This window comes from Corvus hawaiiensis, chromosome 18, assembly GCF_020740725.1.
Source record: "Corvus hawaiiensis isolate bCorHaw1 chromosome 18, bCorHaw1.pri.cur, whole genome shotgun sequence".
NCBI classification, from domain to species: domain Eukaryota; kingdom Metazoa; phylum Chordata; class Aves; order Passeriformes; family Corvidae; genus Corvus; species Corvus hawaiiensis.
Window position 1 is genome coordinate 11,970,576 of NC_063230.1, and position 14,237 is coordinate 11,984,812.

The following is a 14,237-nucleotide window of genomic DNA, read 5'->3' on the forward strand; positions in this document are numbered from 1 at the left end:
CGAACGAGAACGCGCCTCCCCGGCCCACAACGCACCGCGCTCCTCCGCGCTCCCCCCGCAGCGCCACATCCGGGCACCCGCAGTGAGGGCGGGCGGGGCCGCGCGCGATCGCTGTGGCCGCGCAGCCGAGGGAGGTCGAGCCCTGCGAGGAGGTTGCTGAGGGGCGGCGGCGGCGGCCCGGGCTCTCGGTCATGGCGGTGAGCGGCGGTTGCTGCCGGGGTTTTGGAGCGGGAGTGGCGGGGAAAGGGCTGAGGGGGGGCAGAGCCGGGGAGGGCCGCGTCGGGAGCCGTGTGCGCTGAGACACAAAATGGCGCCCGCCGCGCCTTCGGCTGCGGCGCCATGATGGGCTCGGGGAGGGGCGGCCGCGCTGCGCTCAACGCTTCAATCCATGTCTCCAGAAGTTTCTGTTTCATTCCTTGGGGCTTGGAGAGAGGCGAAGACTCCCTGGGATTGAGCCCCGGTGGTTCTATGGCTTGGGGGAGAAGTGCTGTGGCGATACTGGCGTTTCTCATGGGGAGTGTGGGGCGAAGCTTCTCTGTGAGGGGAGCGACCTGCTGTCTGTGCCGTGTTAAATTTTCGTTTCTCTGCTTTTCTTTGCCCTTTGTGTTTGGTCACAGGTTTTTTTGTATCCAGTTAATTTCCTCCCATCCTGCTTTTTATGGTTAATATCGATGGGAAGCGCCTCTGCTGTAGTTACCACTGCCCTTCATGTTGAAACAGGGTCTAAGTGTAGTTTTATTTTCTCTGAAAAAATTCTGTCCTCTGGTAACGTATGAAGGAATTTCACCCCTGACTGGGTTGAGGAATCAGTAAAAGTTATCAGAGACTTTGCCTGATGTGGTTAATTTTTTCAAAAGTTGTTGAATAGTTTTGACAAAAAAAACCAACAAATCGGACTTGAAAGTGGTAGGACTTTTCAAAGTTGACTTTAAGCGTTTTGCGGTGTCTAATCTGGTAATTAAGTATTTTGTCTTGAAAATTGGACCAGTGGTGAAACAGAACAGGGGGACTGTAAACTTCTGGAGAAAATTCTTTTAAAATTATTTTATTGTCGTTGTTATATAACTTAACCTGTTAAGATTAAGATACATTTTTCTGTAAAAGGACTTTAATTATGTGCACGGGGTTTTGCACTTAGATTAAAGTATTACTACTATATTCGGAGGTTCCTCTAAAGTGTAGGTGAGGAGCTTATTCAAGGTAACACTGTGCCTGTGGCCAGTCTGAGAACTGAGAATAATCTCCCTGAATGCTATCAGCTTTTTTATTGCTGGAGGTTTTTTTGTAGCACAGAGATTTCCTTCAGGTGCAGAGCACAAGGGCACTAATGAGCAGCACTGTGTAAATAATGAGATTGGTGGCCTTGGAAAATGTGGCAGTGGGCTCAGTTTCACTTGGATGGTGTGTTTTAAATTCCAGCTAATTTACACTCTTAGCTGATATTCTCGTTCTTCTCAAGTAGCTTCAAAATGTAAACAGTAGTAGCTGAAATAGAAATCCAAATATTTACCTGTAGCATGTAATGAAGAAAGTCTGCCATAAGTACACAGTATATTAATGACAATCTGCAATGCCTGTTGTGTAAGAAAAAGCAGCTGCTTTGTTTTCAAAGCAGTGGATGTAAATGAACATTTGAGAGATTTTCACATGTCTTGTTCAATTTGCAAACCGTTGATCAGTTGCAGTGAGTGGACAGCTGTAAGTTTGAGTCGTCTGCTACACTAAATGTCTTCCTGAGTAGCGATTCTGGGCCAAATGATGACCTTAGTGACATCTTCTGCAGCCCCATGGTGTTCAGAAGGTTTGATTATGACTGGCACTTAGGAGATCAGGACACAACCAGTGAACCTGTAAAATCATTAATGAGAGCAGATTCACCTTCCCAGTGTGTACTTTTTCACTCTGTTCCTTTCAGTGCATTGTACACCAGTTGTACTCATTTACCTCTCACAGACTGAGTTATAGAGTATCTTGATTTCACAAGCATAGTTTTTGGATTTAGTCCTCCTAGATCAAAGTTTAGAAGGAGTGAAGGGAACATCTTGGTTTTCATTATCTGAGAAAAATGCAATATTGTTGGAACAGGTGTAAGTGACCTGTATGTGCTCTCATACAAATAAATATTTTTGCACAGAGATACTGTTGAGGTGTTTCCTCATTCCAGAGTTAGCTGTCTAACACTAAAACAATGCACCTTGCTGCATTTCTCTCTTCAAAGTTCATTCCATGCTTCAGAACACTCTGGGGATTTTGTGCTGTGCCTCAGTAATGCCCAAACTTGTGAGGTCACTCAGATCTGTTGGGACAGCATTGTCCTTAAGTAATCCTGGTCATGGAAATGCTAGAAAGTGATTGAGCTACAAACACCATTTAGAGAAAACTGCATCAGAGTTTAGTGTTACTGATACTCTCAGAAGTACATGGGAAAAATAAAGTACACTTTAATGTAGTGAGAAAGCAAAATGTTCATTTTATATCAGTTCTCTTTATTAAAATCTTGAAAAATCAATTTGCATGCATTTACACAGTTCACTGCAAGTCTATAAAGCTATTGTCCGAGCATGGGATGAACACAGCATTGTCTTTACAGAAAAAAAATTAGGTGTATCTTCAGAGGAAGCATGAGGTAAATTGGTTTTTTTCTTGGTTTTCAGTCCTAAGCTTCTGCTTTTTAAACGTCCTGTCTTCATGTGTAGGGTAGTGATACAGAACGAGATGGAGTAGTCCCAGAAAAATCCTCTCCAGAAAGAGAGAAGAAAAAGGAACAATCAGATGCCTCCAGTTCTCCCAGAACATCAAAGCATCATTATTCGAGATCACGCTCACGGTCAAGGGAAAGAAGACGGAAATCAGGTATGGTCTCGATGGAAGCAAACTGCTTGTAGAGCTGAATTCTCTTTGAAGCAATTTTGGGAAAAACAGACCTAGCTCTAGTAACTTTTTAGAATTGGGGAAAAAAATGAATCTGCTAACTTCAGGGGTGTATCCTAAATATTGAAACTGCTGAGGGAAAAGGTCTTATCAGTGTTGAGGGGATCGGGGAGGGGGGACATGATCAGACCGCACCAAACAGGAAACTGTCTTATTTTGTTTCATTTTGATTAGATAAGCGTAGACTGGGATACTTTTGCATGGTTGTAAGGAGAGTAAGGTTACCTGGCAGGAAAACATGATTGGAGTATGATGTGGGTTAGTTTTTCACCGTCAGTGCAAAGAACTGGGACTAACAACCAGAGTTTGCTTTCTGCAGTAGCTATTCAAATAGTGCTGTTTGGTTTTTATGTTTTGACTTTAAGGGGTGGAGTAACAGAAAGGAGCTAGAAAGATTATAGCCAGGTGATCGTCTCTTTATCTTGGTAAATGACAGTAAATGTTTTCTTCTCCAGATACTGAAGGCAGAAAACACAGAAGCCGGAGCAGAAGCAAAGAGGTAATTAACACTTTGTAGCGTTTAGGTAATTGTACATCTTTAAAAATATCTTGTAGTAATGCACATATGTATGTGTAAACCTATATAAATGACTTTATGGTAAGTACAAGAAATTGAAAACTTTAAGCTTAAAAATGGATATGGAGAGCCTTTCATAGTGAAGCATGATTGCAGCCATCATGTTGACAAGGTAATAGCTTTATAGAGAGTGCTTTCAGAAACTAGTAACTTAATTTCTTTCTTTTTTTTTTTTCTTTTTTTTTTTTTAATTTTTGTGGAAACAGCCGAGAGAGTTCATGTGGAGAAGTAGGATGGTGTTCTTGATCACTTTTACAGAGCTTCCATTATCCAAAAGCCTTGGGTGGCTTTGTTCCTGGCCAGTGTTCAGGACTTTGAATAATACATACCTGTCTACTTAGGTGTATTAAAAATAATTCCCCACTGGACTGCGCTATGTTTATTGCATCCTTTAATTGTAAAGGCTGTCATAGCTTGACAAACAAGCTGAGTCAGCTGGAAATGTGACAGTAGCAGCAAAAATTTCAGAGGGCTGTCTCTTAAAATAAATGAATGTGTATGTGTATATATAGGGGAGTGAGAAGAGACAGCATCAATAATGCCTTAAAAATAACTGGCTCACACACCAGAGAAGAGCTGAAACAAGCAAACCAGGAGCATCGAAATAATCATAAAGAAGCTTAAGCCGTGTGGGGCAATAGGCTGGGACAGATAAGGGACTTTTTAACTTCAAACCCGGGTCAGGAACTTCTCCCTCCCACATTCCAATGGAAGCTCTGTTTAAAAAAAAAAAAAAAAAGAAAGGAGGAAAGAAAAATCTAGGCGAGTTTTTGTGAAATTGAATAATATATTGTTTAGCTCACATGATAACATTTCTATAATAAATCATACTCAGCGTGCTAATGCGCGAAGAGACTGAACTGAAGACGCTGCAGACTCAGATAGCAAAATTATAAGCCTACTTCATGATAAGGTAACTATTAGTCATTCAAACTCATATTTCCCTTAAAAATATCTTAAATCCGTTATGGGATATAATGGTGGTTTTATTACTAAGTGTGTGTCTGAAAAATGTGATTAAAATAAAAAATTCTAAGACTCTTTAATGATTAAAAACAAAGGTGTTTAAAATCCTGTCCAGTGCTTTGCTAGGTTGTTGGATCTAATCTTACACAATTTATTTAGCAGCTTTTAAGTTTCACAGAGTGAACAGATGAGAAATCATCTCCCACAGTAGATGTACTGTTGTCACTGATTTGCAATATTAAGCTCTGTCTGTAGACTAAATGCTGAATATCAGTAATTCTTCTTAGTATGTATGTGAGAACTATTTATATAAATACATACTTAAAATTAGTGTACAGGTAACCTCAGATGTAACAACTGATTATTATAGGAGTTAAAAATTAAATACTGTGAAAGCAGGAAAATTATCTAATATTTGTTAACTTGAAGAACAGTAATCAAATATATTTAGAAATGGATACCAATTAATAAAAAGTTAGGTTTGGACAAGTGGGTATAATATATTCTCCAGATTCATTTGAGAAAGAGTTCTGATGGAAGAAAAGGTTTTATGAGTAGTTAACAGATACAGATAAGCACGAAAACCAACCAAACAACTTTTGAATAATTGGGGTTTATCTAAAACGAATGTATCATGCTTGATCTGTGACTTGAGCAGAACATTATTAAAATGTAACACTTAGTGGGCTATACTTTTGTGCTGGAAAGGTTTCAAAACACACTGGATATATTAAGAAAGGGTGTTGATGTCACGACTTAGTCTCTAAGGAGAGCACTGGCAAAAATCGGGTCTGACCTTGCTAAATATTTTTGGCATTGCAGCTATAAAAAGGAATTTTTTTTTTTTTTTTTCTTTTTTTAAGAGGCACTGCAGGAAGGAATTGCGGTATAGTGGAGCAGCATATCTGTAATTTAAAACTACTGTGGGAAGTCTGAGTGATGCATGTTCGTTTGAAATACTAAAAGTGGGATGTCAGCCATGTAAATTATCACTTTGCTTAGTAAAAACTGTTGGAAGTTACTGAAGAGAGTTTTGCTCTAGAAAATAATTACCCAGTGATGACTAAAAGATTTTTTTAGTTCTAAAAGCAAAATAGTATGTCTGTAACTATGTGTGGATTTTAGTAACTTTCTACATGGAAGGCTTAGGCAAATATTAAATAGTCACTGCAGCTCTGTTTATATACATGCATATTCATAAACTGTCAGGTTCTTTAAGATAGGTACTTATGTGCTTGGAATGGAGACAATAACTGAAAAGGACAGATTTTTTGTTACAATGCTGTGAGTCTTATATGGAAGCACTGTAAAGATACCTTGATGGATACCTTAAAAAACTTTTATAGACAGTGGGAGGAGGGAAAAGGGGAAAAAATGGTAAGAGTTCATTTGCAACTTTGGGTAGTTGGTGGCATTAGGTAAAGCAGCCGTGGCTCATGATTGAGTCACACTCCTAAGGTTACTAATGTTGCATCACAACTTAGCATTTTTATCTTCTGATACCCATACTAACTCTCTTTGTTGCACTATTTTCCTGAAAGAACCAACTTCTTCTTAAAACAGGCAAGAAGACATGAATCCAAAGAGAAGTCCTCCAAGAAGCACAAATCTGAAGACCACAATGACAAAGAGCATTCTTCTGACAAGGGAAGAGATAGCCTAAATTCATCTGAAAATGGTGAGGAGAGGCATAAACGCAAAGAGAGAAAGTCATCCAGAGGGAGGAGTCATTCAAGATCCAGGTCTCGGGAAAGGTAAGTTGTTATATGTGATTATTGTGTGAGTGTATTTCCAAAAGGCATATTTGGAATTATTGTAGACTACTGAAGTACAGCTGAGCTCTGTTCCTGACCTAGTGTAAAGGATCAGTTTATATTGCATGTTTCAGTTTTCACTGGGTAGTGCGTTTGTAGATAGTTTTTTTGCAGATTGGTTTGAAATAAAAGTACAAAATAGCTCTCAGACTTTATGTAGGGATGTGTCTCATGTTTATAATTGGTATAGAAAATATTAAACAGAGTATTAAATGTATCCTATTGTCAGTGACAGGAAAGCAAATACACCTTAGGCTCTTCACCTCCTAGATCATGAGCTTCCTCAGAGGGAGTGCTGGCCAGTTCTCCTTGCCTGGTAGCCCACCCAGCATGTTCTGAGGGTAGGAAAATTGCCTGGGACAAACAGGCTGCTGCCAGCAGAACTTCTTCTTTTGTAGCTGAGGGATCTGCAGCAAACAGGGTAGCAAGGAACAAGCTTTGGCTAATGACAGGCTGAGGGACTGGATGTGACTCACAGGCTAGAATTTGAGCATCTTTCCCAGAGGTCTTCAAATACCATGGAGAGGAGCAGGATTTTGTTGCCTTGGATTTAACACTCTTACATCAGATTAGTTTGGCTTTATATTTGTTTTGAGATGTACACTTCAGTGAACAGCTAAAAATAAGTGTCGTTGAGTATGGTTATTTACATAAACTGTGCAGCTCAGTTGTGGCTGGTGGTGGGGTTTGGTTCCTTTCCCATTTCATCCCTTTCCTACAGCTTAACCTGTTCTAGGCATGAGAATTTCCATGTGTAGTTTGTAGTCTCCCCACCCTGCCTGGTCCATTTTTTTCTCTGTGGTGACGAACCCATGTGTAAGTCCTTAAGTACAAACGGCATTTGAACACAAGAATATGTATAAGAATTCGGGGCATGTGTTTCAGACGTCATCGTAGTAGAAGTCGTGATAGGAAAAAATCCCGATCTCGCAGCAGAGAGAGAAAGCGACGGATCAGATCTCGCTCTAGATCAAGATCTAGACACAGACATAGAAGTAGAAGTAAAAGCAGAACCAGGAGCAGAAGCAGGTAAGTGTTGCCTTCCGTATACTTGGTGACGTTTGTTTGAACATTCTGTGGTGGGCTGATGGGATGGATTTGCCACTTAATGTCTGTTCAGTGCGGCTAAATGTGTTGGGCCTTTTTGCAGCTGTGCTGAGAGAGTGGGTTCAGGACTGGGTGGCTTGCTTAGTCTTACAGAGACATTTGTCCTAGACAGCTGAAAGGTCTCAAACTCTTGGCTTTTCATAGTTTGACTTCTTGTTACCAATATTATTGAAGTGGGAAGAACTGAAGAATAAGATACAGGTGACCCTTTCGTGTGTTTGATTAAATAGTAGTGTGGTTGGCATAGTGGTGTATTTATCCCTTCAGTTTGTGTATGTAGGAGAAAAGGAGAGTTTAACTGGGAATCACTGGCTGTCAGAGCAGATACACAGATCAGAAACTAATTCTGATCAGCTCCACAAAGTTAATTTAATTTTTCTGTGAAGTGACAGTTGGGGTGGTGTTAAGGTGAATTTTAGTTCAGATGGATCATTTCTGATGTGAATGTACTCTTCTTCAGTGTTAGTGATTAAGAGCTCCTCTTTGTCAAGTTCAGCTTGAGAATATTTATAACATTAATTTTTTTCCCGTCAGTGTTTTGATTTCTTCCTTTAATTCTAGAAGCACTTGATCTAGATACATACTGGCTTGGTCTGGGTCTGTGACAGAGTTGATTCCATACCTCATGTAGGATATGCTGAAGTTGACATTTTCATCGCTGTATAGAAGTTAATGTTTTTCAATACTGATAATGCATTCAGTATTTTGGTGTAGAATTCTGAGTCTCTGTATCACCTTTGCATTCTTAATGCCCTGTAGGATTTTCTCAATGGTGAAGCTGAAATACAACTTAATGACTGCTACAGATGTTTTGTTGAAAGTAGTTTGAATGAAAATCAGTGTCCCTGCAGAGCTCCAAGAAAGTGTTGACAGTGTTCCAGTTCTCTTAGTGTGTTTTCACCAGAATATTTTAAATTGCCCTATGACTGGTTATGACTACTCAACATTACAGTGGAACATTGGAGTCTTAACAATCACACTCGTGTAATGCTACAACATCCCTTGTGAAACTGTTCAGAAGACTTATCTTTCTGAAGAAATAGTTGAATTACATGGTTTGTGTCATATTTTTGATACGCACTTTCTACCAAACATTGGGCTGGGGTGAGTAGAGCTGGGTCTGCAGTTGGTACACGTTACTTGTATTTAATGGTACTTAAGCCACATTCAGCACGTTCTGCAAGGCTTTGGCTCCCCGTTTTTGCCATTTACTGTAGATAATGTGCACATACTGTTTTTAAAAGTCATTTTGAATGTTGTGTTTAATGGCTCCATAAAAACTTCATGCCCCAGAATAGATTTTGGCTTCTGCAGTGGAATTCAAATTACCTGAAACAAAACATCAAATGGGGGAAGAAAACATAAGGGATAGTCATAGCTTAGGAGTTTCTCCAACTGGAAACAGGCCTCGTGGGATACTGGTGGACATACTGCAAGAATCCTTTTCTTTTAAGTACTCTTTGTGTCTTGCACATCCTAGAGGGTGCATGTAAATGAGGCATAAGTCTTTTTTTTATCCGGAGCTAGAACACTTCATCAAGTTCAGGGCTCAGACAAAGCCCAGAAAAGAAAGTGACTTATGGGGCAATCCTCAAGGCAAACTCTGCACAATCCAGATAAACATGATGTGGAAATCTACCCTGTTAAAGCTCAGCCTGTGAAAGGAATTCCCTCATTCCTGACATCCAGTATTTGTTGTGTTACAGTGAGCAGGCTGTGGCAGAAGCATTTGTAAATGGCAGAGCTTGACTTTCTCTTGATGGTTCTTTGCATAATCTCAAGCTCAGATTTTGAAGTGATCTGTCCTCACAGGCATTTAAAGCAATTTTTTTGTTTGTGAGTGCCTAGAACCTCCTAGCAGTTCTTTAGTGGTGTGGCTCTGATTAAATGCTAGGTGGAAAAGATGACACCAGCTGCTTGTTTCAAATGGAAATACTTCAATACAAAAGCTCAAATATTTATTTCCTTGATGTTTACCAGTGCAATAAAGCATCAGACCAAAGACAAGACCAAACAACAATAGTCAGCACGGGAAAAATGAAGGTATCTTTGAAACATGCATTACATCTTATCTCAGGAATGCAGATCTGTCACTTCCCAGTGCCTGAATCTGCATCTTGTCATCTTCTCTGAAAAGATAAGTCTTGCCTCCTTTGTATTCTACCAGATTTGTCATGTAAACAAGGATCTTTTTGTAACTTCAGTCTGCCTTTCATGATGTTTGTAGATGCTGCCCAGGTTGCAAACAGAAGAAAGGGAATATCTGAATGCCATGGAAAGTGGCTGTTGTCAAGTTAGCCATTATCCCCAGTTAGCTGTTACTCCAAATGGGTGATAATAACATTTAAAAAAATTGCAGAAACACCTTTGTGCATCTGAGCTTACTGATTATGGCAAATCTGGGAAAAGTGTGAGTGATATCACCTGTAAACTGAGCTTTGTTGAACACTCTCAGTGACTGTGACTTCTTAGTTTGAAACACCAGTGTCAGAGACTTAAACTGGGATAAACCCTATCTCTTGTACTGTAGATATTGATGATCCTGGCACAGAGGACTGCCAATAGTACTTTTTATGTATATTTTGAGTAGCTGTTATTTAGATGGGATTAGATATAAATGTCCTAAGAATGACTCCTGCTTGGAGGGAGGTGGGGAGAAGGTTAGTAAGGAAGAGTTGAACTGAATACTTTGGTATTTTGCTTAAAAATATATTCTAACTGGGTCATTTTCAGATGGTCAGGCTCCAGGTAATTCATGCTTCAGAGTTCTCTTCCCAAGAGAAACCCAAGACAAATCACATGTTCAGCTTAGTAGACTCCTTCAAAGCACATTTAGGGGAGAGTAATAGTAATTTCCTGAAGTACTACTCCACTTCTTAAATTGGGCCTCTTCAAAATGCTCCTTATTAACATAATTACAGTGCTTGGAGGTCTCTTATGGTTTTAATGCGTTCTTCTAGCTTGATTCATTCAAGTTCTCTTGCAATTGACTTTACCAGAAATTAGATGATTTTCCTTAGGATTTAGAATCTCTAGAGCAGATCTATTTGTTCTGAACACTTAAGTATGAGAGGGTAGATGAATACCCAGAGTTGTGCATTCTCATACAGCTGGAAATCTTCAGTTTTAGCTCTGTGTTGTTACAAGGCAACTGTTGTAGTATAAACTCTCTGAAAAGATTTTCTTGAGAGCTCCAAATTAATTATAAAGCAAATTTTCAATGCTGTGATCAAATACTTTATGAAATGTTAAGCTGCAAGTGTACCTTCATTGTTTTAGCAACTGTTAAATTTGGTTACAGAGAGCGAAAGAAAAGAATTGAAAAGCCCCGAAGGTTCAGCAGGAGCCACAGCCGGAGTCCGAGCCCTCCGCCTTTCCGGGGACGGAACACAGCTATGGATGCACAGGAAGCCTTAGCCAGAAGGTCAGAAATTGTGGTGATTTTGATGATATGTGACATGACTAGGCTCCTGATGTTGATTTTGCATGTCTAAATGGTTTTTATTTTCATGTGTCTTTAGGCTGGAAAGAGCAAAGAAACTGCAAGAACAGAGAGAGAAAGAAATGGTTGAAAAACAGAAGCAACAGGAAATGGCTGCAGGTAGTCCATGTGTATTAGATTAATTCTGAACAGCAGTGTGAGTGGAAGATGGAGTAGGCCTATGTTAATGGAGTGTTGCAATCTTATTTGACAGATGGGCAGGTTGTCTTTATGTAATTGCTAATAAGAACCACAGCGAGAACTAGGAAATGTTGAAAAAACCAAAACTAAAAAAAAAGAAACTAAACCCCAACAAAAACTATTGGGATTTCTTATTACTTGCTGAGTGTACAAGAAAAATGTTGTATCTTAGGCTGTTAAAGTATTTTATGATAGCCATTGGGCTGCTACTTGCTCAGGGGGCTATTTAGAACCACAAGGTGCATTAGTTTCACTTCTGGTTCTGCTTTATTTAAAACTGCTGGAGGCATGTTCCTTAGTTGACAAATCACATGTATTCATTTTATCATGCATTTGTCATTTGTGCACTTCCAACTTCTATTGAAGGGAAAAGTTTGAGGGGTTTGGCTTTTTTGTTTGGTTCTGGGGCAGGTTGGTGATTGGGTTTTGTGTGTGTGTTGGGGTTTTTCCCCAAAGTCTGAAGTTACTTCTAGCAAGTTCCCTTTGTTCCTCAGCGGCTGCAGCCACAGGAGGCTCCGTCATCAACGTTGCTGCTCTGCTGGCGTCGGGGACACAAGTGACCCCTCAGATCGCCATGGCAGCTCAGATGGCAGCGCTCCAGGCCAAGGCACTGGCAGAGACTGGCATAGCTGTGCCCAGCTATTACAACCCAGCAGCAGTGAACCCCATGAAGTTTGCTGAGCAAGAGAAAAAGCGGAAGATGCTTTGGCAAGGCAAAAAGGAAGGGGTAATGTTGGCTTTTCTTACCTTCATAAATTTGTCTGGGAGTATCTTGTACTCAGTTTAAGGATGCTGATTAATGTTATTTCCAGCACAACTGCTTTCATACTGGTTAGCAAGTTTTAATATCAGCCTGAGGTAAACTTTAGTAAAACCAGGAGCTGAGCTTTGATGATCCTTGTGGGTCCCTTCCAACTCAGAATGTTCTGTGATGTAGGAGTGAAAGGACTAAGATAATTAGTCCTTCCGTGATAAAATAGTTGTGACACAAGAGTTAAGGAAACCCCAAATATCATAAAGCCTCATAATCTGAGGTATAGTTGGATCTCAGTGTTACTTTTGTCAGTTTACCTATGACTTGCAACTAAACATCAAATCCAGATGGCCTCCCCTTACTGGGAAGGGATGGCTAAGGTACAGAGTGTATAATTGACCTCTCCTTTGTTGGACTGTGGAGATTTCTCATGTGGTAGTTGTGTCCTCTCCAGTTGCAGATTTCAAAGACAAGTCTGTTGACCTTGCTGGTAACTTTTCAGGACCAGAGTAATGCGATATTAACCCTAACAAAAGTTGTAAATACAAATAAGCCTTCATGTTTTTGTGCTGTGTCAAATGTCTTTGCAATTAGTGAAGTAAGAAAGGCACTTATGGCAGTTGCTTTTTTGAAAAGTTGCTGGATTTCTGTAGAGTTTTTGCCTCCTGGTACTGTGGAAAAAATGGCCATTTTAATATTTGTAGTTTTGTCTTTTGTTACTCTGGTATAGAAGTGTTTGTTAGGCTGGTTTGCATCATGCAGCAGTTATGTAACAAGCTCCCTTACCTTTTCACAGACTGTTCCATAAGATGTGAAAAACAAACCAGTTCCCATGGCAATGGTGGGATACAAAAGGGAGGGCAGGAGAACCCTGAATGCTCTCTGGGCACTTCTTCCTGAATTGTGCTGTATATTGATTAATTGCAATAAACAAATTCGGTTTTCCATAATTTACCTTAAGCCTGAATTCTCACCAGGCTTCCAGACCTTTGGAAATGCCCAAGGAAGGAACAAACCTCAGTTTTGAACACCATGGTTAGGTAGACTTCCCTCACAAAGAGCTCCTGTGAGGATGCTGCAGGAGGAATGTCAGACTTGGAAACCTTTTTCTTCTAGCTGTGGTACAGAATGGGCTCATCTTTAGCACTGTTGCTTTGCTTGCTGCTCTATTGTGCTATTAATGGAATCTTACATAAAAAGGTGACACGTTTGTTTTGTTGTTTTTTTTTTTTAATTTTGAACAGGATAAATCACAGTCTGCAGAAATATGGGAAAAACTAAATTTTGGAAATAAGGACCAAAATGTCAAATTCAGAAAACTGATGGGCATTAAGGTAAAGAATCCTGAATATGTAATTAAGTTTATTAACTGGAGGATAGTGATTTCTCTTTTTATTTTAGCGTACCTTAGCCAGTTAAGATTTTAAGATAACCTGTTGTAGTTAAGAGCTTTTAAATATCTACTAAGTTCAGAAACAGCATCTAAATTTGAATTTAATTCAAAAAGCAACTGGGTGAAGGCCTGTGTGTTTCTTGACAGAGAAAATCTGCACAAGGATGTTGCAGCAATAATCTTGTAGGAATTTGTGAGCCCCTACTTGCCTGGAGCTGATGTTTTGTGTTCTGTTTCCAGAGCGAGGATGAAGCTGGCTGCAGTTCTGTGGACGAGGAGAGTTACAAAACGCTGAAGCAGCAGGAGGAGGTGTTCAGAAATCTGGATGCGCAGTATGAAATGGCAAGATCACAGACTCACACGCAAAGAGGAATGGGATTGGGGTTCACATCTTCCATGCGAGGAATGGATGCAGTTTGAAAAAAGAAAGGAAGAAAGAAAAAAGGCTGTTTTGAAGTTTGGGACTGTGGAAGGTTCTTGTTCACATGTTGGGTCCTTGTTCACCAAAAAGCTAGCATTCTAGCTTGCATGGGTGTTGCATTGACTTTAATTTATTGAAAAATACAATTCTTTTTGTAAATATCAGATTAGTGATACTGGTGTTAGTGTTGTAATCAGGTTATACCCACTTCCATTAAACTTGACAGAACTAGAGGAGGACAGTATTTTTTAGTTAAAAGTTCTACTTTTCAAACCAAGCAGCAGATGGGATGAACTCATACATGGATATTTCGTGTCCACTGTCTTGTGTACTTTTGTACTTTAACCTTGTACAGTTATTTTCAATTCTTGAAACATGAAAGAAACATTGTGTAGATGTTATTTAGCGGTCTGGGCCAATAGGCACATAATCCAGTGCAAAAAAACTGGTTAATAATAAAGACTTTTTTTTCTCTAAGGTCATATGGTAATTTGTCTTTTGGGCCAAACTCCCATCAGCCAGTTAAGAGAAGGGAAAACTTCAGGAGGTTTTGGTTTGGTTCTTTTGAAGTAGGATTTGCCTAAAATACTGC

At 39.8% G+C, this 14,237-nt stretch overlaps 1 protein-coding gene across 2 annotated transcripts; it reads left to right on the forward strand.

Moving 5' to 3' along the window:
* The first annotated feature begins 80 nt into the window (after nt 1–80).
* On the forward strand, nt 81–14,122 carry RSRC2 (arginine and serine rich coiled-coil 2). 2 transcript variants are annotated; one of them, XM_048323307.1, is made up of 10 exons: nt 81–197; nt 2,697–2,853; nt 3,387–3,430; nt 6,038–6,228; nt 7,174–7,317; nt 10,697–10,819; nt 10,917–10,996; nt 11,572–11,804; nt 13,076–13,165; nt 13,465–14,122. In XM_048323307.1, the coding sequence occupies exons 1-10, from the start codon at nt 192–194 to the stop codon at nt 13,642–13,644; spliced, it is 1,248 nt and encodes a 415-aa protein (XP_048179264.1). In that variant the 5' UTR covers nt 81–191; the 3' UTR covers nt 13,645–14,122. The 2 variants fall into 2 exon arrangements, with proteins under 2 accessions (XP_048179264.1, XP_048179265.1); XM_048323308.1 differs by lacking the exons at nt 81–197; nt 2,697–2,853 and adding an exon at nt 4,344–4,421 and having other exon boundaries at nt 3,389–3,430; nt 6,016–6,228.
* The last annotated feature ends 115 nt before the right edge of the window (nt 14,123–14,237 follow it).